The sequence below is a fragment of the Echiichthys vipera genome (assembly GCF_963691815.1).
Source record: "Echiichthys vipera genome assembly, chromosome: 4".
Taxonomy (NCBI): domain Eukaryota; kingdom Metazoa; phylum Chordata; class Actinopteri; order Perciformes; family Trachinidae; genus Echiichthys; species Echiichthys vipera.
In genome coordinates, this window is record NC_139829.1 from 2,211,175 (window position 1) to 2,235,697 (window position 24,523).

At 40.9% G+C, this 24,523-nt stretch overlaps 1 protein-coding gene across 5 annotated transcripts; it reads left to right on the forward strand.

Moving 5' to 3' along the window:
* Positions 1-111: 111 nt before the first annotated feature.
* Positions 112-24,115, forward strand: rabl6b (RAB, member RAS oncogene family-like 6b). Of its 5 annotated transcripts, none has more exons than XM_083912598.1 (18): positions 112-159; positions 1,799-1,894; positions 3,191-3,585; positions 3,718-3,852; positions 4,205-4,252; positions 4,358-4,429; positions 4,822-4,874; positions 6,502-6,590; positions 8,778-8,918; positions 12,216-12,321; positions 12,748-12,851; positions 13,297-13,682; positions 15,061-15,208; positions 17,838-18,041; positions 18,629-18,875; positions 19,003-19,189; positions 19,892-19,950; positions 20,035-24,115. In XM_083912598.1, the coding sequence occupies exons 3-18, from the start codon at positions 3,456-3,458 to the stop codon at positions 20,218-20,220; spliced, it is 2,295 nt and encodes a 764-aa protein (XP_083768724.1). In that variant the 5' UTR covers positions 112-159; positions 1,799-1,894; positions 3,191-3,455; the 3' UTR covers positions 20,221-24,115. The 5 variants fall into 5 exon arrangements, 3 of the variants coding, with proteins under 3 accessions (XP_083768724.1, XP_083768725.1, XP_083768726.1); XR_014593180.1 differs by lacking the exon at positions 112-159 and having other exon boundaries at positions 1,782-1,894; positions 20,035-20,341; positions 20,965-24,115; XR_014593181.1 differs by lacking the exon at positions 112-159 and having other exon boundaries at positions 1,782-1,894; positions 20,035-20,341; positions 22,288-24,115.
* The last annotated feature ends 408 nt before the right edge of the window (positions 24,116-24,523 follow it).

Here is a 24,523-nt window from a genome sequence, read left to right on the forward strand (position 1 = left end):
TCAAATACCTTGTATGTTTGCACATACATGGCGAATAAAGCTGATTCTGATTCTGATTCTTATTTCTATATAGAGGGCAGTAATGGCAAATGGCACGAAGCTCTGACTGGGAGCAGAGGGAAGCCTGAGTTCAGCGGATGACTGCTGTCAAATGCCATGGTGAGCACTGGGCAGAGTTAATGAGAAGCGGGAGGTTGGGAGTAGGGAGACTAGGATTTGTGTGTGATTTGAAGGATTTTTTTTTCCTTTAAGTAGTATTTTAGTATAGTATATGTGGAGCAGGAGAGGACGGCTTCGAAGAAAGCTCATAGCAGTACACTATGGTAGAATTTAGGGTCTCCTATTGAAATGATGTGTTAAATGAATGAAAATGATGATGATAATGAAAGGGTCAGTTTATCCAAATTACACAAAGGCACATTTTACATTCACTGCTGGTGGTACTTATCATTTGCTATTATGTGCCAAGACTTTCAGATATCTCCCTCTGGGATTTTTGCTGCTCCTCCAATCTTCCCAAGAAGTACTTTAAAATTCCCTCATACCTTCAATCTCTTCTCTTCATCAGTCAAAAACATTTGAAATGTTGTAAAAGGCAGAAAGCTCATCAGGGCTCCAGTCCTCTCTTTCCCCCTGGAGGCGCCTCAGTCAGCCACTGCTGCTGAAAGCTGTGCAGGGAACCCATGTTACAGCTGAGGCTCAAATTTGGGTTGCACCCATTTATCGGATGAACATCAGTATTGGCCAATATAAAAAATAAAACTTTTGAAAAATGAAAAAATGTTATGTTAAATGTTGTTTTATGATTGAATTTGTGCTTATAGTTGGTACAATGAAGTTTCATATGGCTTCTTCCCTTACACATATCAAAACAATAGATAAAATCAAAGTAGAAACAAACACTAAGACAAAGGCAGTCGCCAGCAGTTGGCAAATAGTGTGTGAATGTACAAAAATGCTATAAAAAAAGGTTGTTTTAAAATGTTTTAAATATACATGCATACTAAAAAAAGGGCACATATAGCACGTCCTTGACACTGAAGAGGGCACTTAAGCACGTGTTTATGCTCCTACAGGGCACTTTAGCACACATTTTGGCTTCCAGGGGGCACTTAAGCACATGTTTTTCAACAATTGGGCCACAGGGGGGGCACGGCAGTCCAGAGAGCACAGCTCTGGGATAATGAATATTGTAGATAATAATTTATTCGAGATAGAATGCTGAATGACAAAACATCTCTATCGACATTAGCTATCGGCCAAATTGTTAAACATCGGTATTGGTATCAGTCCAGAATTTCATTATAGCTTCATCCGTAGTTCAAATATCACTTCATCTTGTGAAAATTGTGTTATACAGTCAACAGCACCAGAACATACTGAATTTATAGTGCCAAATCATAACAAAGGTTATCTCAGGACACTTTACAGACTAGGTATAGACCACACTCTATGACTTATTTAGGATTTACAGAGACTCAAGGTCAAGAATGTGAAACTTTTCTTTTGCCAATGCTCTCGTGAAAAAAACCTACTGTAGAAAAGTTCAAAATAAACCCAGCTTTATTTTGAAAGTTGTGCCGGAGGTTGTACCCTCGTGTCTCAAGGGTTTCAAGATTGACTCTCTCTCTCTCTCTCTCTCTCTCTCTCTCTCTCTCTCTCTCTCTCTCTCTCTCTCTCCCTCCCCCCTCCCCCTCTCTCTCTCTCCCCCTCCTTCACTCCCTCCCCCTCTCTCTCTCTCCCCCTCCTTCACTCCCTCCCCCTCCCTCTCCCTCTCCCTCCCTCCCTCTCCCTGCAGAGGAATGTCGCTGGTGTCTCTCTGCTGGATGGACGGCTGACAGATGTGTTGAGACAAAGATGTCGGGACTGCAGAGTCTTCTCTTTTTAAATAATCGTGAGTATTTGTTGCCGAGAGCACATAAAGAAAACACGAGTGTAGCTGCAGTCCAGTGTCACCGAGTAACGTGACAGGGGGAAGCTAAGATGGCTAACATCGGCTGGAGAGCTAACAGAGCCGGCGGATAACGTTAGCTTTGAGCCCGGGCAGGGGACAGACCGGACTGCCTCATCACCGTTTCAACCCTCACGACCACCGGACAGGATTTGGCTTCAACCGTTAAAGCGTAATTGCTTCAAATATCCCGACAAAGCCCTCTCTGCGGCGCTAGCAGCTCGGGCAGCTAATGCTAGCTTGATAACGTTAGATTGAGACTGTGTTGTTATTGACGCAATGTTACAGTGCTGAACAGCTCCACTTGAATGTGAGCTTTAAGCTGAACAAAGACAGCCACTGCACTGATGTCCCGAGCCCGAGACACTGTGACAGCTCAGGACTCCATGGACCATGGAGCCGCTGACAGCCTTCGTGTATCACTCACACATCTCTTATATTCAACCATGCAACAGCAATATAAACGGATCCAACTGTTCCTAGAGCTTTGGACAGGTTGAGACAGACTGTCATTCAGGCTAGCCACCTTATTTTGAATAAGGAAACAATGGCACGAATACAGTCAGAATCAGAACAACATGATAAATAATCTGAGGGGTGTTTTACTGATCATCGTGTAATTACTTTGTCCAATTATTTAGCAGAAAAATGGATTCTTAGCTCTGTGACTCGAATCATAGCCAGGGGCTACATCAAACTGTCTGAATGCTGTTATTTCCATCTTCATATTTATTGAGTGTTCCTTCCAAGTTACAAGGTCTGGCTGCACATTTCTTTAGAGATGGTCTAATGCAATATATCCCTAATACAATACCAGTATTTTAGACAGTATCTGAGGTATTTCTGATACTGGTGTCGGCATCAGAACCACTCTACATTTCTTTCACAACCCGTAACATTTTTATGGGCTTTTGGGTTTAACATACCTGCTTTTTTTATCCATGCCATGGAAGTACATTTCCAAGCATAACAGTTGCCAACCATTTTGAGATATTGGCAACCAATTCTTTGGTTGCCATCAGTGGCAACTTCTTTCTAATATATAAAAATGTCAAACAGTGGCAAATGTGCACCCCAAAATAAATATTTTTTGCTGTTACAGTCAGGAAATATTACAACTGCATGTGATAAAACTGCACATGCATTGGAGTGTTTGCTCACTGGCAATGGCAAAGCAAAAGTTTGAATAACCAGTCACTGTATCTCTGCTGTCTTCCTGTTTTTTGTTTTTTTTTACAGATGATGCTCAAAACAACATGATAGTCACCTCCCCCTCTCACCGGCGACCAAGAACATCTAGTCAAATTTAGGAGAACTGCTGCTAAATTCAGGCTAAATTTTTGGTAATTTGGCATCATATTTGCTTCTAAGCATGGACCCTTAACTTCCTCAGCCACCAGGACACACTGTTACACTTTTCCCTCAGTTTCTCTGTGACAAATTGTCAAGGGAGTTCCACTGCACTACTGCGTGTGATTGCTCAAGTTTGTGAATCCTCGTCAAGATGTTTTCAGCACTTAAGAAGCTGGTGGGGTCCGAGCCAGGGCAGCTCAGGGACAAGAACATTCCGGCTGGCCTGCAGTCGATGAACCAAAGTTTGCAGCGACGCTTCGCCAAAGGGGTCCAGTATAACAGTAAGTAATGCAGCCAATCAGGTGAACGACCTTCTGCAGTCTGTCCCATTAAAAATTCAATTTTATCTTCCTAGTGAAGTTGACAGAAGGGTTTCCTGATAAACTAAATATACAATCTCTTTCCCACTCAAGTGAAAATAGTGATCCGGGGAGATAGAAACACTGGAAAGAGTACTTTATGGCATCGACTGCAGGGCAAGAAGTTTGTGGAGGAGTACCTTCCCACTCAGGAGATCCAAGCCACAAGTATCCATTGGAATTACAAAAGTAAGTCATTGCAACTCATGTAATGTCTGAACATTACAACTTATTTGCTCCGGTCATGTTTTAGTTTGGTGAATATTTGACATCTGCTGTTTGTGCCTCTGTGATTGATTCCAGTGGCTCCATATCAAGGTAAAAAAACAGACTGTATTTAGATGTAGCTTAAGCTAGCCGACTTTAGAATAGGTGTCCTGTATTTGTAACAGTCATTCCATACCAAGCAAACCTTTTTCCACCACAACTTCTTCCAGTGTTTTCAGTTACTGGATCCATATTAACAGCCTGCACATCTGAATTCATTTCGTCTGTGGCCCAGGAACATGAATAATGAAAACACCATTTCTGTTTCTCTCAGCTACTGATGATGTGGTCAAAGTAGAGGTGTGGGACGTGGTAGACAAAGGTAAGTGTCGTCACACATGCCTGTCAAAGAAGCAGACTTTCCCCCGAGGATGACCTTGCTCTCAGAAGTCTATCTACTGTTGCTTGTTTCTTTTTCTGTTCTCAGTGTTGATGTTGTCTTTTTGCACCTCTCTTGCACTCATCTCAGGCCAAAAATATCCTCTTCCTGAAGGTGTAGGTGAGCGCCACCATAGTGTGTAGAAATGAAAGTGGCTTGTGTGCTGTGGGTTTGGCCCTCCTCGTTCCACTCTTATCTGAATGTCAATATATTTTCAAGGTTTGCTGCGTGGCTATGTTTCTGAGTTTGGCTGAGTTTTCTGCTGTGTAGAGCTAGAGCCTGAGTGTCTGCACCGTGTAAGCCATGACTTAATGCCAGTAGTGTGTACTTAAAGGATAATGTGTGTTAAAGTTAGGCTTCATGATGCTTTTCCTCAAGAAAAGCGGCTGTGCTGCTCTGCTTGTTTTACTCACTATAATCTAACATAAAGCAACAAACTAAGCTGTAAGCTGTAGGTTGTGATGTTTTTTTCTTTTCTGCTCGGCTAAACTTGTGAATACTTCTTGTTTCAGGCAAAGGCAAAAGGCGCGGAGAGAATTTGAAACTGGAGAATGAGCCCCAAGAGGTGATTATCACATGACTGTGATGTGTTAAGGAAACAGGCTCATTTATAGAATGTGGTCAGAGGCCAGAGGTATGCTCAGAAGCATGACATTTCTGTCCTCAGGGTTCCCACGGTCATGGCAAAACCTCATTTTCCAGGCCTGGAAAACATATGCAATAAATATAATCCTTGACAAGTCATGGGATTTTTTAGTGTTTAATGAAATTGATTGTAACAGTAATCTTCTGTGGATAACCTTCCATGAATGTCGCTGTTGATTCAAAATAGCTTTAATATGCATCAGTGCATGACATCGTTTACCTTCAAGTACGTTTCTTACTACGTCTCCCCACGTTCTGTCTTTCCCTCCATGTATGCCACTTAGCTGAAACTATGTTTGAGTTTGAAAATGGAGAGGAAGAATAACATAACACAGTAATACTGAAAATGAATGCAATGCAGGATGACTAAGCAGACTTTTTCTTTGAAAATCCTGATTACAAAAGAAAGCTGTACAAATATTCTTTAATTTCATCCACACTGTGTTCAGACTTATAAGAAGATAATAAAACATGCTGTGTAGGCCGACTTTTTTTCCACACAGAAAATTGATCAGGAATCAATAAAGAATAAAGCAAATGAGCAGAATCTATAGCAGCATTGGTATCAATAGAATCTTATCAATTCCCATCCCTAGCAGCAACACAGAGTTTCAACAATTGACATAAAAGCACGTGGATTTGAGAAATATTACATAAAACATGTGCACACAGCATGGACTCAAAAGATTTGACCATAAAACTCATTCCGTTTTTCTGTTTTGAAGCTTCATATCAGTCCATGCAGCAGGTGCAGAAAACTTAAAAGCTTTCCTTCCAAGTTCAGTTCTCAGGAACAGTAAAAAGCAGAATGTCCTGTGAACAGAGGTTGTAACTTCTGTGATTAAAAAAATAGAATATATTGTCATGTTGCCAAATTGTTTTTCAGACTTGTATCTCTCATACTTGAAAGCCAGTGCCAGACTAATATAAGGGCTCGTAAAGCTTTTAATTACACTATGTATTGACTGGGCCCTCAGTTTGAAATATTTTGAGTGAATCCGGTTGTTAAGTCTGACGTAACACCCTTTCAAAATACGATTTCCGGATCCAAATGCTCCATTGAAACAAAACAGACAACGGTCGAACATGTGAACATCACCTCAATCACCTCTTTCATTGGATCCGGAATCTTTTTCATCGATAAGAAAGAGGTAAAATGACAATTATGTTGTCTTTTTAAAAACTCTGATCTTTTCAGACAACGGGGAACACAGCACTGCAGTGTTGCAGAAATACGAGGCTCCGTACAGCTTGGACCCGGAAATCATGTTTTGAAAGGGTGTTACGTCACGTCTTAACAGCCGGATATGAACATAACCAACTATTAGAGATTGGAAAGTTTGAAGTTTATTTTCATAAAATGATTACCATTTGTAGTAAAGTAAAATATACAGTTCTGTTTGTGTCCTTTGTTGTGAATGGTCATGGGAATGTTATTATGGGACCTTGAAAAGTGATGGAAAAGTTTTGAAATGGTGATAAAAATGTGTGGGAACCCTGTTTGCTCTAGCATGTGATTAAAACATTTGTTTGATTCGATGTTGTAGTCGGATGAGGTGGCCCTGGATGCAGAGTTCCTGGACGTATACAAGAACTGTAACGGAGTCATCATGATGTTTGACATTACCAAGCAGTGGTAAGAGTCGTCTCTCTGAGCTGTGTTCTCGTCACTGAGCTCTAATGCTACAATATGCATGGGCAGATTAGGTTTCAGCTGAGAGCCTACACTGGGGGATTTTGTTCAGCTTCAGAAGCAGAAACCTTCAAAGACTTTTCAGCATTGGTATTTTAGGCATTATGTCTGCGGGAACAGATAGACTCTTCTTTTTTTAAAGACTAGACTAGACGTGACCCACCAGTGTGTGTGTGTGTGTGTGTGTGTGTGTGTGTGTGTGTGTGTGTGTGTGTGTGTGTGTGTGTGTGTGTGTGTGTGTGTGTGTGTGTGTGTGTGTGTGTGTGTGTGTGTGTGTGTGTGTGTGTGTGTGTGTGTGTGTGTGTGTGTGTGTGTGTGTGTGTGTGTGTGTGTGTGTGTGTGTGTGTGTGTGTGTGTGTGTGTGTGTGTGTGTGTGTGTGTGTGTGTGTGTGTGTGTGTGTGTGTGTGTGTGTGTGTGTGTGTGACCTACCTAGCTCCCTCCCTCCCTCCCTCTTATGTCCACATTGTTGCACTGGTGACATGTTCCTTCATAACCATGAACTCACACAATGAATGGATTGATCTGCTACTAAAAATATTCCCCAGCAAATGCACTATTTCCTCCTGTTTGTTTGGTTAAATACTACAGTGCCAGTCTTTTTAGGAAAATGATTCAGTCTTATTTAAAATGCAAGAATACTTCAGTGGGACATTTTAGAGATGTAAGTCTTCTGAAGGAATCAGTTAGAGCCACAGACAGGATAGGGAAGAACAGTTACATATTGTCAATTTTGGTCTTTTCATGAGATTTATTGACGATAATATAGAGCGTTACACAGACCACTTGGCGATATGATGATACATGTTGTCAAAAAGATCTAAAAATGTCTATCATATTTTTCAATATCGTTTCTATTACACAAAGTGTGTTTCAGCAATCTTTAAATCCTTTGAATGCTTTAAATTCTTGAATGTTAAGTTCATTTTGCACTAAAGTTGTTAATAAAATGAGAAAGATGCCATTTCATTCATACAGGAGTATACAACAAATAGGCTTTACCATGTGGTTATTTCATACTGTTGAATTACCAGAAAACACGCTATATCGTGATATATAACGTTGTCCAGATATGAGATGACCGAATTTGGGATAGAACATTTTGGCCATATCGCCCTAGCCAGACTTCTCCTCTGGCTAGGGCGATATGGTTAGTTAAGTATAGAATGTGCATATTTAGAGCTTCTTACCTTAAAGTGAAATTCCGGCATAAAATCATCCCAGGGTCTTTTTCGGCAAATACACTCATCAAATAACGAGACAAATTTTTTTGTGTATGAACTATTAACAGAGTTATCCCAGAGAGTCGCTAACAGACGGCCGTGGCTAACACTGATTAGCTCGGGGCAGTACGCTGAACGCATTAAAACAGCTTTATTAACCACTAATACTGCTCCAAATAACACCAAACCTCTGCAGCAGCATGAGAAGAGTCCCTAAACAGTAAACAAAGCACCAACAACGTAGTTAGTGAAACCAGAGTTTATTTAAATAGTGTTTTAAAGACTTACCTACTGGCCCCTGTACCAGCTCCTCTCATAGTAAAGTCCATTCAAGTGGATTACCAAAGTCAATCCCAAAGGAAGGAGCCCATTGGTGCTTTCTTCCAGCAAAACACGTAAACTTTGTGGTTTTAGGCAGTTTGGTGAAATATAAGTTAATAATAGATGTAAAAGGTTTTAAAGATCTCCATACTGGACAGACTCTGGAATGTAATCACTCGAGAAATCAAAACTGCACTTTTCAGCAACATTTTGATATTTGCACATTTAAACAGAGTGAACATATTATTCTTCACAGAATGCGGTGCAGGTGGGACAAAAAACAAAGTGCCTGAGCGTGCTTGGTAGATGATGACAGGCTTATTGTTGATATGGCACACTGATTTACATTTACACATTTAAAATTGGCACTTCAAATCAGAAAGGTTGCAGATCCATGTGTTAGGTAAATATAAATATGTACCTAGATTAAATAAGTTGTAAACAACCAAAACAAATCAAGCACATTTGGAGAATTCTTTAAATCCCTCTATTTCAACCTCCACTGAACTGAGCCGTCTCTAATTCCTGTCGAAGTTTTTCTTTACCCTCCCTCAAATCAATGTTGTGTTGTGATTGTGTCAATTACAGGACTTTTAACTACATCCTGAGGGAACTGCCCAAAGTACCTACCCATGTGCCGGTGTGTGTGTTGGGAAACCACAGAGACATGGGCGAGCATCGCGTCATCCTCCCTGATGATATTAGAGATCTGATTGCTGGACTTAACAGGTTAGAGATTAGCGCTTATCTGTATGGTAATGATGGTGGAACGAAGCCTTATGAAGCTTCAGGGCTACAAACCAAGTTTGTAAGACGTAGACTGGAGCCAAATTACTATCTCCAGGGTTCCTACCCAGGATGAAAAAGTATGGGATTTCATTTGAGTCATTTCCAGGTCTGGATAAGTTTAGAAAAAGAGAAAAGGGTTTCCAGACTATTATCTCACTTTCTAAAATAAAATATATTCATGTATACAAATCCAAACAAGTTTACTAACACAACACAGCCGACCTGTAGATGTTCTGAAACTAATCAAGCTGCTGTAGAATGGTGTCGGGTCACCACGCCTACCGTTCGCTGTGCGACTGCGATTCTCTATTAATTATTTCACAGTTATTAATTTAATTATCCATCTCTACTGTTCCTGTCTGTAGAGTTACAGGTTCACAGTTATTCATTTCACTCTTTTAGCATTTAGCTTGAATAAAATGCTGTGCATTAAACAGAGTTCATTCACTAATATGAGCTACAATACGTATGTAAAATGTCTTGTAATTACTTGGCAACATAATGGCATACATAGTCTGAATTTAACATACGTATTAAAAGTTGGAATTTAAAACCATTTATCTACATAATGAGCATCTAACAATTGGTATTCAGATGTTTAATATTGACTGAAAAATCCACAGAGAAGTCTAGAAATTTGAGTCTGAAAAAGGGACCCTGTACCTCTCTGAGTCATGGCCACAGCTTGGTAATGTTTCTGAGGTGTATGTGATAAAACTACTATTGACTGAATGAAGACCCTCAGGTGTGTTGGGATTCAGTCCCTTGATCTTCTGAAAGTCCATCTCTGTTATAGCTTGGTGGTGGAATGTTTTGTGGCATCCTTCTCTGCGGAATTGCTGCTGGTGGTAAATTCCGGATCTGTCAGCAGACACCCGGATCTGCTAATTGGTGGATCGTTTATGTAATGGTTAATCCCTGCCTGTGGACTGATATAACTGCTGAAGCTATATGACACACCTTTCCCGTTTTTCCCGGGAGCATAAAATTCAAGTAAAAATCCGGTTTAGCTCCACTTTTGAAACTAATTCAAAAGCAATAGCCAGATGTTTCTCAGTTCGCAAACAGTGAACGGACCACGTTTGCTTAACGGTCCCAGCTTTGTTTCTAGATTTTTCCAGATTTTTAACTTCTTTCATTCATTTCTGCTTGTCTTCTCCCCTTTTTTTCCTCGTCTTCTTCCAACCACTCCTCCGGGCTTAGTCCGCCCATTAAATCAAAATTTGGCACAAAATCTGACATTTTCAAACCGATGATTACAGCAATGGCAGGTCAAGACCACAACGGTGTGTGGCGGAGTGATACTGCATGCAGTTCCACCTGTAAGGTCACAGAGTATTTTACAAAGGGTTCCATCGCCTGTTTAGCCAAACAGAATCCAGGGGGAAAAAAAGACCCATTTTATAATATGCTGTTCTGTAGTCACTGATGATGCAAGTTATGATGTTACTGTTAGAAGATTCATGAAGCACAATAACAGGATTACTATATGATGTTATGTTGGTTTACTGAAGTGTATACACTGGGTTAAGTGAGAAAAACAGGCCGCCAAAAACACTAGTTAAGTCTGTTCATTGTTTTACTGTAAAGACACATTTCAGTCATTAGACTGATCCCAAAGTAGTTGCACTAAGTGATAAGCTAACTAGCTAGCTCCTTTAGCTACCTTGGAATGTTCTGGTAATGTGGTTCAATGTGTTTTTATAACATTATAAGAAGGGACATTATTCTCTTTTGTGTTTAATACTGATGCAGAAAAGATGCAGATTTAATTATTAGTCCTTAAGTGCTTATATAATGCTGGACATAACTCAGTAATAATAACTCAGTTATTCATGCATCTGTTTAGTGTTTAGTATAGTGTTTCAGAAACCGTACGTGCACCAATAAGTTTATCATTTGTACTGCTTGTATTTAGTATTACTCTGGGACTAAAAGACTTAAATCAACTAATAAACCGGTGCAGACAGATGTCCGACCTCCTCAGAGCTGGGTCTGTCTGACGTTCCTGCCTGTAATAGGGAAGGTTTTCGTTGCCACCGTACTCTACAGTGGAATTGTTGGGTCTATGTTTATCATAAATAAGTCATAGAGTGTGGTCTTTACCTAGTTTGTAAAGTGTCCTGAGATAACTTTTGTTATGATTTGGCACTATAAATAAAATTGAATTGAATTATTAATGACTCTCTCCGACCGCAGCCCACAATCACATCTCACTAACCAGTTTCAGGGGCTGTTTCCCCAACAGCCCCAGATCACAACGGAAGTCATTTAAGGATACCGTTCCTATGGAACAGTCCTTGTCCTTCTATTAAACAAACTAAATAGCCTTATGGTATTTTATTTACATGACGGCATGTCAAAACTGTATTTCCCTTGCGGGATACATAAAGGAATTCTTCTTCTTCTTCTTCTTCTTCTTCTTCTGTCTCTATGTGGTCGTGCATTTACAATTGCCCTCTGTATCACGTACGATGTAGTCCCACTATGTACACACATGAGCAAACTCCCATTAGCAGACAGAGATGTAGGAAAATGTTTTGCGTCAACCACCTAAAAAGCAGGCAAAAATATCTGCGTTTTTGAAAGAAATGTCCCGATGTTCAGTTTCAACCCAAAGCTGTTAACCTAGGGGAAACACAGAAAAAAACTCATACAGGGACTGGTAGATAAGAATGAAATGTCCATGTGAGTCGTAATAATAACTGTAGTCCACTGTGGGTTCATGTGTTTTAACGTCATTGTTGGTATTTATGTTGATGTGATTGGAGAATGATATTCATTTTATTACATTATTAGTTTGCTATCAGGTGGAAATGTTCTCATACTAGCGGTTAAGTCTTTCCAGTGCACGTGGCTGTATTTCTCAGTTATTCTCGTCTCTTCTCATCCCACTAATGTGCCCATCACAAAGCGTAGCTGTCAAACTGAATGAAGCTCTTTCTGAACAACAGTAACAGGCATCATCGGTCACAAGTAGTTAAAGTGGAAGTGGAAGTTGTTGCATTTGAAGGTAATCCCTCAGACCTGGTGCAGCAGTGGGATCTGATGTAAAGGTGGATTTTAAATTTGAAAGTGTTATAACACTAAGGCTGCACAGTTACCTGAATAAAAGTCTACAGCCACATCCTAATTACCTTTGCAGAGGAAGTTACAATTAAGAGGATTACACGGACAAATAAAGAGCATATGTTATATATGTCAGGAAAGATAACTAGTAACACTTGTGTTTTACAGACCAATGGGAGCATCTTACATCCACTATGCTGAGTCCTCAATGAAGAACGGCTTTGGCTTGAAATATCTGCATAGGTTTTTCAACATCCCCTTCTTGCAGCTTCAGGTTATTTATTCTATTTATTATTATGTGATATCAGGTTATTATTATATTTACTCGTTTGTTATCATCAGCGTCCTAGTCTTTAGCTCTTCCATACTGTACTGGGTCATAAGGGTTTGAACCTGCTTTAACTCAATGGGAGAAAATAAGATTGTGTGTGTGTGTGTGTGTGTGTGTGTGTGTGTGTGTGTGTGTGTGTGTGTGTGTGTGTGTGTGTGTGTGTGTGTGTGTGTGTGTGTGTGTGTGTGTGTGTGTGTGTGTGTGTGTGTGTGTGTGTGTGTGTGTGTGTGTGTGTGTGTGTGTGTGTGTGTGTGTGTGTGTGTGTGTGTGTGTGTGTGTGTGTGTGTGTGTGTGTGTGTGTGTGTACGTACGTTTGTGTACGTACACGTGTGTGTGTGCACGTGTGTGTGTGCACGTGTGTGTGTGTAGAGAGAGACCCTCCTGAGGCAGCTGGAGACAAACCAGCTGGACATGGATGCCACCCTGGAGGAGCTCTGTGTCCAACAAGAGACTGAAGATCAAAACTACGAGATGTACTGTCTGCTTTGTTTCTCATATATTCTCACATAGTACACTGTTATTCTGCACCTGATGAGCAAAAGAAACCTAAAAAACAAAGTGTTTGCGCTTGTCCACTCAGGGGATCCATAGTGCTGAGGCTGGGAACACATAATACAGTAGACTGTAGCTGTGCTTTCGTCCAGCTGTTAAATTTTACACTGATGTATGAACATTGGCAGTGTTGTCATAAGACACAAAGTTGTAAGTACAAACCCACATGTGTCTGGGCAGTCGATGCTAAGTCTGTAAAGTCTGCACATTTCTTGTAATGATAATGAGTTCCTCTTGACAAACATATTTGTCAAGTTGTTTTCCAGCATATAGCCAACAAGCGTTTTCTTAAGGGATTGTGTTTATTGCCTCATATTATTGCAGGTGAATCAAAGTTTTTTAATCATCCTGTTGTGATTTCTGCAGTTTCCTGGAGAACCTGGAGTCTCGCAGTAAGGGCTATGGTTCTTCTGGTCCAGCTAATGGTCAGAGTCCCTCCTCGGGCTCTCAGTCCCCCATCATCCCTCCCAGTGGGGCCTCCACAGGCAGCTCCAGCCCCAGCACCCCTCAGCCCCCTATTCCCTCCCAGGTGCTCCCACAGTCACCATCTGTGTCCACTTCCCCCCCCCCACCTCCGCCAGCAGCGGTTAGTGCGGCAGCCTCGCCTGCCGTTGAGTCAAAGCCATCAGCCCAGTCGCCCGAACACCTTCAGGCCTCAGCTGCGTCTGGAGCCTCGGCCCCCCAGAAACGCGGCTTTATCTCCCGCTGGTTTGGTTCATCTCCTGCTGCTGAGACTCCTGCTTCTGGACCAGGTGAGTCTCTTCTAGACATTACTCGAGCATTGATATATTCACATCCTCTAGTCCCTTGCCACTGTACTCCGACACTGTGGGAAAATCTATAGAAAGTATATCAGAAAGGTACCCGAAAGGCTAACACAAAGCAGGTATTCAGGGATTCATTTGTAAACTGCTGATTATTCGGTGCATTATAAATTTAAACACTATAGTGTCTTTATTTTTAAAATAATAATTAAATCATGTAGCAAAGATGGACCAGACATTCTCTGTTACAACTAGTGATGCCACAGTTCTCAATATAATATTAAACCGTAGGGTACGCCCTCCACGGTTCAATACACACTTGCAATAGATTTCATGTAACTTCATGTTTCCATGCTTGGTATTTTTCTCTTAATTGGCTCTGTCAGGGCTTTAGTGGAGCACTTGAATGGATGGGGAAAACCCTTTCTTTCGAGTAAATATCCAAAGGCTATGAGCAAGTTGGATTACCTCCAACACTAGACAGTTTATTTTGGTGTTGAATACAGTGACGAGGGAACGAAAAGAGTCAACAGAACTATTACTGTCTGAAGCATTGCTTCAAACGTGTTGCCTATGCAAATGGTAACTCTTCCACATTTGCGGCGTCACCACCGAGCAACAGTGTCTGAAAGCAGCTTGGCTGAGCAGGTAACACCGTCGGTTCAAAAACAGCTGTCTCTTCTGATGTCTTCCAACAAAACTATTCTACTGCTTCAAAAAAACACAAGAAAATAACAAGTGAAGTGGGGTGTTTATTACAAAAGATTTGCAGCCCTTCTCCGTAGTTAGAGATGTGGGCTTTGGTTATCAAATCAAAACGCTGAATCCGCACACATTTTTCAGCACTAATGTAATTCCAGACCTCTATAAAACAACAAAGGCAAGTGGAACTGGCCAAAGCACAGAGCCGAAAACTGTGAAGAAGCACTTTTGCATTTGAAAGTCTTTAAACTTTTAAACTTTGTGTTTAATCCTTTTTGAATAAATAGCAATTATTTTTCTCATTACACACAAAAAGTATACCAAAACAGAACATAAACCCAAGAAATTAGGTACATATTGAACTGTGGGCTAACTGTATTGTTACATCCCTAGTTACAAAAGAGCACCCAATGAAAAACAGCAATATTAATATCGTTAAAATAATATTGTTCTGTGTATAAATACATATAATTATATATGACATTATTATATAGTTTTGATGATATATCTCGACATGGCACCCAGACCAATATTATACTGTCCCTATTTGAAAACACTAAGATGCAGCTTTTTTCACATGATTTCTTCTAAAGCAGTCAGGGATTTAGCCAATAGCTGTTGTTTGTTATCTGATAACATACATTTGTCTCTGTGTTTTCCTCAGACGAGCCGCCTGCATCAGTGTTTCCTGCTAAGGTTCACAGTGTGGATGATTTTGTGCCTGATGAGAGACTGGATAGAAGCTTCCTGGAGGACAGCCTGACCTCAAAGACCAAGGTGCCTCAGCCTGCACAAGCTGTGGACAGCGACAGGTGAGATGTTTAGCAATACTCTGACGTCATTTTTGCTTTACTTGTTCTTCTTTTGGGACAAAGTTAGTATTAGTCTTTCTACTATATATCTACACTTGAGATTCAAAATTAGAGAACAAATTATGAATACTAGCAAAATTAGAGAACAGTAACAACCATTGTGTCAGAAGAGAAGATTTCACCAATGTTTTCTTCTCTAGGATTCAAAAATAAACAGGAAGTGTAGAGGCCACAGCTTTGACTGACTTCAGCATATCTGCGCCCACAGGACATCACTAGTTTCTCACACTGCTCCGGTTTGATCTTGGTCCATTCTGACTCAGTCTCTTCCACAGTTCACTAACTGGAGTGGGTTTCTTTGTTGCCAAGGATTTTCCAGAGATTCTCTATGGGGCTTCTCTGGCCATTTCATTGTTTCAATATTCATGAAATCACAGACTGCGAACGCCCAACTTCTCTCTGATAGCTGAGAGGGTCGTCCCTTTGGCCTTCATCTGGACAACCTGCTGTTTCAGGGTTCAGTCTCCTTAAAGAAGCTTGGTATCTTACAGAGTAACCAGGAGAGCTGGAGATAAATAGGGTGTGTCCAACAATGAGGTCACTTGTCACCAGGTGCAGATTAACACCAGTAACTGGGAGGGATCTGAAAGTGTTCTCTAGTTTTGATCACTGTTTTTTTTTTTATCACAAAATAAAGGTTTTTGTTGAAGTGCCTTGGTTATTTAAAAAAAACATGCTAGTACAGCAGTAGTATAGACAGCTGATATTCTATCAAATTCTGAACAATAAAAAATAACAATATTTCAGAATGAATCAAGAATTAATCCACTGTAATAATACCACTGTGTATTTGACCCTTTTCACGTAAACTTTGAAATCTTAACATGGATGAGAATGACAAATGATTTATTCATTGTAATCTTTTTTTAACCATTATTGTATTCTTTTTTAAGAATACATTGGGCCTCATTTATCAAATGAACGTACGGCAGAGAAACGTGCGTACGACCATTTCCTGGCAAACGTCGGCATTTATCAATTTGGACGTGAGCGGGAGCTACGATCAAATCTCACGTCTGGTCTGAGATCGTGTACGCAAATTTGAGCCTTTGTATTTGCGGTGCAGCACAGCAAAATCTGGCTGAAAATAATGAACAAACCTCAGCTGTCATCAAGCATAAGCAGTCACATATTAAGAACAGATCAAAACGGATTCTTAAAAAGAATTAAAAAAAATAAAAATTGTGGTTGGAGCGATTGATTGTACTCATGTGAGCTGAAGGCACCATCCATGAATGATTACGCATTCATCAATCGCCAAAACTACCACTCGATAAATGTACAGGTGATTTGTGATGCCAAGCTGTCGCTTTTTAACGTGGTGGCCAGGTGGCCAGGGGGGGACACACGATTCTTTTATATTTCAAAACAGCTCGGCTCCAGCCCCCCATGACCCCCACATTGAATGAATGAATGAATTTATGTGTTGACGCGCGGCTGCAGCAAGATGCACTGCAGAGCCAAAGTCATCTCCTCGGTTGGTGGCTACCCTCGATAAATTGAATTAAATCAAACAAGGTATCAGATGATTAACATCTTGGTATGGTTCTTCTAGGTGACAAAGGTATCCTCTTACGGAATACCTAATGACCCACCGATAGCGCCAGTGTTGTGCCGTATTCAGCACCCCGGCCTTGAAATGCACCCCTCGCATTATAGGTGATATTCTGGATCAGAAGGCTGTTGTTTCCACCTAAAGGAGTAATTTATATACAGGTAACCCACAACGGTCAGACCATTGGTTACTTATAGTCTTTAAACTATTTTAAAGAGTTAAAATCACAAACTTGGATAATAGCGAACACAAAACAACACCTTTTTGTATGTTCTGTGGAAATATACTGCAGCCATAATTACAAAATAAATGAAATGGATATCAGCTATAATGCAAGGGGGTGCAATTCATGGCAGGGGTGCTGAATACGGCACACCTGTCCAACAGTGCGCACAGGCGCACTCGGGTCACAGTGGAGCGCTGCTTCGGTTTGACTCCCTCCATTATTTTTTTCCATACGGTGTTTTTATGGGCCCCTTTTATTCCACTCTTAAGACTGCCAAAAAGTACGTCCTTATTTTGCTCCATCTCGGATGTCAGGATGCCGATCTGTGTGTCGGAAAAGTTTATTTTCTAACCTGCTTTCCTTCTCTCCGTGTTTGACCTCAGTGGGCGAGGCCTCCGAACCAGGAATATTTAGGGGCGTAACATGTTAATGACTATCGAATTCAACCGCCGCATTTATCAAGACCCGCTCATTCGTACGCTGAGATTGATCAGATACGAATGTTTCATAAATCACACATGGGTCCTTTCCTACGACCAATTATGCGCTCAGATTTGACCCGTTTCCACGCAAGTTTGATAAATGAGACCCAATGTGTTTTTTACTGAAAACTGAAAAGATAACCAAGTTCTATTTGTCAGCATTTAAATGTATGCACATTCAATGTCACTGAGGTTCTGGTTTCAATCCCTGCAGCCTTTCTAGCAGAGCTGCACAGGAGCTCACAATAGTAGACCCTCTCTCAGTGATTAACAGTAGGAAGTGTTCTTGTCCTTTCTCTGACCTAGTGATGGTGAAGACAGAGGAAATCCCATGGTGTCTGCTTTCCAGGATGAGCTCGATCCTGACGACACTGAGCCAAGCCTCCCCCAACCGAAGACCCTGCCCAGCAGTAAAGATATCACTCTGACTAGTGATGAGGAAGAGGGATTACCTGCAGCCCCTGCTGTCACGAAGGACCCAGACCTGGACAGTGAACCTGAGCTGAAAGCGTAAGTCCTTTCCCCCAATACATGAATAAACTATTTCTGAGGGATAATGTGGAGGAAATGTGGGAGTGTGTGTGAATAAGAGCAGGGGCCATGTGCATAAAACTTGTAAATTCACGACTAAAACAGTACTAGCATGAGTCCAGACATAAATATGCATTTATTTCATGAGATTTATAAAGCTGAATGCCGGATTCTGTTTTATAAATATCAATCATTGTGGAGCTGTGCACTCATAAGCCTTCTTTCTACTCTCACAGTTCACTATAAATGGACGTAGAAATGCCCTTAAACTCCACTTGCATAACGATACTTGTTCCCATTCATGATCATGTGGACTCCATTTACTGTGTAAGTGTATCACAGTGCAGGTACATTGCCTGAGCTGTGAATCACTTGCATGAATGTTGCTTGAAACTTGAATGTTCACCACCACTACAGCTAAAGATGTGACATCACAAAAAGAGCGTACGGATGAGAAAAGTACATGTATAGTGGAAGAACGTGACCAAATAAGTGAAAGTAAAATGAATAAAATGCTAATGTACTTATTTTAAGGTAAACAAATGTTCCATATCACCCTGTTTCAGGCCTGTGATCCACATCACCAAACCAAAGGTGGCATCGAAAAGCCAGAGCGCAGCACCAATCTCCCTCACTTTAACTCCAGCAGCAGAGCAGCCGCCCCGACATCAGGCCAAGAAGAAGGGAAGCACGCCTAAAGCTGAGGACTCTGATACTGACCCCGAGGCCCCTGTAGCCCAGCAGATGCTCTCCTTTGTCATGGATGACCCCGACTTTGAGTCTGAAGCATCAGACACTCCCAAAATAACAAAGGTAAAGAAGAGCACATTTACCATCACAAGAAATCTGAATTTCAGTGTCATTTGGAAATATCCAATCATTTCCTCATGTGATCATTCATTTTGATTCATTCATTGCTTGGCTGCCCCGTTCTTCCCAGGATGCTTTTCCAGTCAGAGATGAGCTTTTGTCTGACCTCTCTGATGATGACATGCAGTTAGTCAAGGTCCCAGAGCCTCTAAAGCCCACTGTGATCTCCTTCAAACACAAGGACGATACCGACCTGTTTGGCCTCGGCTTCCAGGAAGAGGCTCCTGTAGCCAAAGACAGCAGCGAGGAGCAGGAAGGTAAGTCATGAAAACTCAAACTCTGTTACTCAGTTTGAAAGATGAGTGACAACAATATGTCTGCCTTTTATATCTGCAGTATATGAAATACACAGGGGTGTAGTACTATATTTTGTATTACCGGAGCGCACTTATGATGCATGTGCACGTGTGCACGCACATTATTAAATGGTGCATCTTTTCTAAGGTTTTGTAACCTACTACCTACCGGTGTAACCAGAAATTTTAATCTGGAAGTGTATTCTTCATGTTATTTAGTGCACGAGTTGATGTCTTGAATCAATCGAGCCACCTTAAATATCAAAATGATGGGTGGCTGAATGTGAACCAGGAGTACACCCCTGTGCATACACACAAAGAACTGCATGTTTTTATCTCCAAAACTGTCTGGATTATCATAAAGTTGACATATCTGTAAAGAGGAGACTTGTGGGTACCCACAGAACCCATTTTCATTCACATATCTTGAGGTCAGAGGTCAAGGACCCCTTTGAAAATGAACATGCTCGTTTTCCCTCGCCATCATTTAGCCTAACTTTGGAGCGCTGTTTCGCCTCCGGTTCGCCAAACTAGCCAATAAACCAATATGAGCACTGAAAGACAAAAGGTCTGTGGGCCTGCCAGCGGACCATCGAAACATTAAGAGGTTAAACTAGAAAGAAACTGCATATTGACCGCTGTATGTATCTGTTTCTTTTGCAGAGAAAGAAAGCAAACAGTCCTCCAAAGACAAGAAGAAAAAGAAGAAGAAAAGCAAAGAGGTAAGGTTTTTCTGTTCATGGTACAATCAGTAAATAAAAAATACAGTAATATCAATACAATAAATGGTGTCCTTCTGTTTTCAGGAAGATGAAAAGACCAAGAAGAAACACAAACACAAGAAAAAGGAAAAAGACGAAGCTGCAGCAGGAGATGAAAAAAAGAAGAAGAAAGCCCGGAACAAGAAAACAGAAGTGGACGAGCTTGAGGACTTTCTGGGTGGAGGAGCAGCATCGATCAAAAGAGATGACGGTGATTATGAAGAACTATAAAAGCTACTGTTGTTTTAGGAATGGAGCTGCAGAACAGCAGCGAGGCGCATGGTCTGGTTCCTTGACTTGTAAGAGCAGAAAGCATCTCCAAGCCATATGCAAGGCTACTAACAACACCCAGGTAAAATAACTAAAGACTCTGGTACCTGTATGTTCCTTCTGATGATTTCCCCAACTGCCCTACCGCTGTCATTTCCATTCCAGCTAACAGGATACAGCGAGGAGAGCCACATGTACTGTAGTGAGTGGTTACATTAAGACGTGATGATGATTGGTGTAGCCACAGATTGGCTCTTTGTACTTTGACATGAATATGTCAGATTAATATTTTCTTTGATTTGATACAAGTGAACCACTCCAAATCACCGGCTGTAAATAGTGTTACCATTTAGTCTCGATTAGTTTGGTTGGTGTAATAATAGAGAGCATGCTTAAAGTGACGACTGACTCCTTAGAGACTCCAGTGTTGTGTCTTTTCTTTCTTTCCTGCACATTGGCTCAATGGTACATTTAGTCTTGCGTCTCCAAATATATACACTGAAGAAGAATTCAGAGGAAGTTAGTTTAAGAAGTTTGCCACAAAGGATATTACTTCCCCTTTCTCCATCTTGGAGTATGTGCACACTAAGCCAGCTACATTTGAAAACATTTAGCTTTGTTTTGGCCTCATCCACACTTAAAGGTTGAATATGTAGAATCTTTATTAAAAGCTTTTTTCTTTTCTTTTTTATAATACACCTGCAGGGCGTTTTGAGGGCTACAGAATGAAAGTATTGCTTTTCCCCTTCAGTGAAGGGGGCGTTATTTGTTCCAGCAGCTGAGTGAGCGGAGACGGGCAAAAACCAGAGTCAATATAGGCCAAGCATTCACTCCATGGACTGAAAGAAAGGAGAGAAACTCTATTTAACGCACGCCTGAATGGCTACATTTCTCCTTGATCGCTAACATCACTTTCATCTTTACTTAGCTGGAACGGCTAATGCTAACGACTAACACTAACGGGTTCAAACAGGCTCACACAGACTCTGGTCTCCTCGCTTGACACACAACAAACCTGGCAAGGCAACTACTGGAATAATTTTTCATTGTTGTGACTACGATCTTGAGACACTAGATGGCGGTGTTCTGCTCATTCTTCATATTCAACTTTTAATGAACCCGGACAATGTCATGAGACATGAGTGGGGGGGGGGCTGTCCGGGGAGTGTGCAGGATCTGGACATGGTGTGGATTACACCACAGTGACGGATCCAGTTGGTAATTTGCTCACAAACAACCGAGTCTCTTGCCGAATCTGTTGGATGATTTCAGTGTCAGTTCTTCTGACAGAAGTACCTGAGTCTCATCGTCTCTCCAGTCTGCCTTTTCTACACCTTTTTCTTCCAGTGCTGGCCACAGCATGATAGAAACGTCCATCAACTCATCCATTTGCGCACAATGAATTCTCTGGGCAACACGGGCTCACTCAGAAACTAAACACTCTTTGCACTAGGGAGCTGGCATGGAGCTGTTAGATGTAGGGTCCAGCTGATTCAGACATTTGTTGTACAGGTACACTGGCTTATGTCAAGATCATTTCAGGTTTGCAGTACATGTGTGAAAGGGGATTTAGCCAGAATTTTTCCTAAACAGTTTGAAAATACTGGCGTTACAGGGTGGACAAGGAAAAACAATGATGAGAAGAGAATTCTTTCCTTGACCTGATCACTGATTTTACATTGATTAAGCTGAACTTACAATAAGTGCATCCAACCATGAAGATCCCACCTAACAATTGCGAGAATTGTCCAAATTTGCAGTGTCAGTATAGCTGATCCCACAGTAGGAATGTGGGTTTTGTTAGGGTTAGAGTTAGAGGACAGAACAGAGATTTAACCAACTGAGACTAGTAACAGGGCTGTGTCTCTCTCACCGTATAATGGCATCAGGAGTCAAAATTAGCACTGGGCATGACAGTTGCACTTTTTATCCCTTGTAGCGTGTTTTAGTAGAAGACAACCAAGTCAGCATCTGGGAGGCCTCACAACATCGTGGAAATAACTTCTATTACGTGATGTAAACCCACAGGATCACAGCTGTGAAGATGGGGAAGCGAAGAGAAGCCATGCCAGATGTATTCTACAGTATGAATCATCAATCTGTGTCACCTCTATACACATACAGTATGTACACACTGACTGGGAGGGAAAGAGACAAAGGGAGCATGAATCCAGGCTCACTTCTGTCCTCAAACTGTTAAAATACAGTCAGTCGCAGGAACATCAGATGTGTTTTGTAGTCTGCCACGTCTCTTGGCCAAGTCACTGCCAGAAAGTGTGCCTGAGATTCCCTTATGTGACTGACAGAAGAGCTTCATGCTTGAACGTAACTGGCATTCACCGTCCAGCTTAATGCAGCTCACGAAACTGATCCAACTATTAAACTAGAATAAAATAAACATTACTGTCCAGTGGAGGCAGGAAAGCTGTCTTTGGTCTCACACAGGAACGTATAAACACATGGGTAATGTTGATGAAATAGGAATAGTCGCTCAGTGCTATGTTGTTTTGTTGCTCTGGTTGGTTGTTGGTCTATTCAGTTTGATCCAGAAGCATTTGGGTCTGCAAATACCCCCCCCTCAAAAATGAACTGAGAGGTTCCAGACTAATACACATTTGCTAATCGGTGACGGCTAGCATTTGACAAAAAGTGTGCTGCGTGTCCTTTTCAGAGCTTTTAAAAAGTGATCTGGCTTAGTGTGGACTGGTCTTGGTGTGAAATAAAGAGACATCAGCTATGCTCCCACCCCACGTCCTCCTTCAAATTCTCATGTTTTCTGCGACTGCCTTAATGGAGGTTACTACAAGAGAAGATGTGCCGCTGTCCTCATTAACCATTTTGAAGTGTTCTTACTGTAAAGTGTTGGGCAGCTCGTTTGGGTTCTGAATGTCGTCCTAGCCTTTTATTAGTGAAACCGAATCGACACCATTTCTGACGCCTATTAAATGATTGCAGTGAATCAGTACATTTGTTTGTCTTTTTGTTTGATTCTCATTGGACAGCAAAATACCATCCTTCTCAAGGAGTTTTATGGGATTTTGTTAATATTTCTCCCTAAGTGACATTTCCAAAAGTTCTTCATTGTTTTATCCTTGTGTTATTTATTGCTTGTGTTTAGTTTTGATGCAATATGTCAGGATTGAGTTGGTCTGTGATTTGTGCTGCAGCTTGTTCTGGATTCCAGTTGTTCATATCTCCTAATACATCCTCCAATGGTTTACTTCCACTTTTAGGACCTGTACGTGGTGATGTGAACCACAGTGTCTACAGTACAGTACAGTATCTTCCAGGAATCACTAACATGTTTCAAATAAGTGAAGCATCTAAGAGAAATTATGTGTATTTTTAAACTTGACAGCTGACAGATTTCATACATTTCCATCACACATACTGTTACACTCTGTTGGTTTACAAAGAAATTATGTTTGATATTCCAAAGTTGAAACTATGCAGCATTGATCCTGAATACTGTGTGCTCTTTTTGTCTTTTGTCATGTGATTGAGGATAAATGCTGAAAGCACAGTTTCAAGGGAAGCATGAGATGTAAATGTACAGCAAGAAATACAAATGTATAAAGTATAGAAATAAATAAATATATTTGAAGAGCTTTGTTCCAAAAATGAAACAGTGTGGCAACGATGCCATTGAAATCCAATGAAAATATCAGGAAACAGAGAAAAAATTCTGCTATCCACAGTAATAACACTTCTGAGAATGAAGATGCACTTTGGAAATGTTTTTTTTTTTTTCAAATGAATTTGTGACTTTTTGGAATAAAACCCTTCATTTATTTTTCACCCCAGTACATGACATGTTCCATCTTTACACTGTGTGAGTTTGGTTTGTCCAATAAATGCAAACTTATTTCTTCATAAAGAACATTTCTTGTGTCTTTTTGAAAAGAAAATAATTTGAACCTTTGAAACCATTTGAAAAAACCTGATTTGGATGATTGTGTCTCTTAATGGTGTAGGACGTGTGAGAGCACCTTTACTCCTTCCAGCTCACAGAAAGATGCTGCAATCTCATAAGGGTGATCAGCCACGGCTCTGCTCACAGGAACATTGTCATGAGGCTCCACAGCCAGAGACAGAGACTCAAGCAAGCCGCAATGTTTGAATTCAATGGGCAGTGTTCTTAGAAATATGTTTGAAACATTCACTTAAGTCGCTTTTCGCTGCCTGTTTTGTTTTTCAAACCTGGAATTAATGCCATTTTTATCAGCTGCTTTTTAAAATAATTTTTTATCTATTTTCAGGTTAA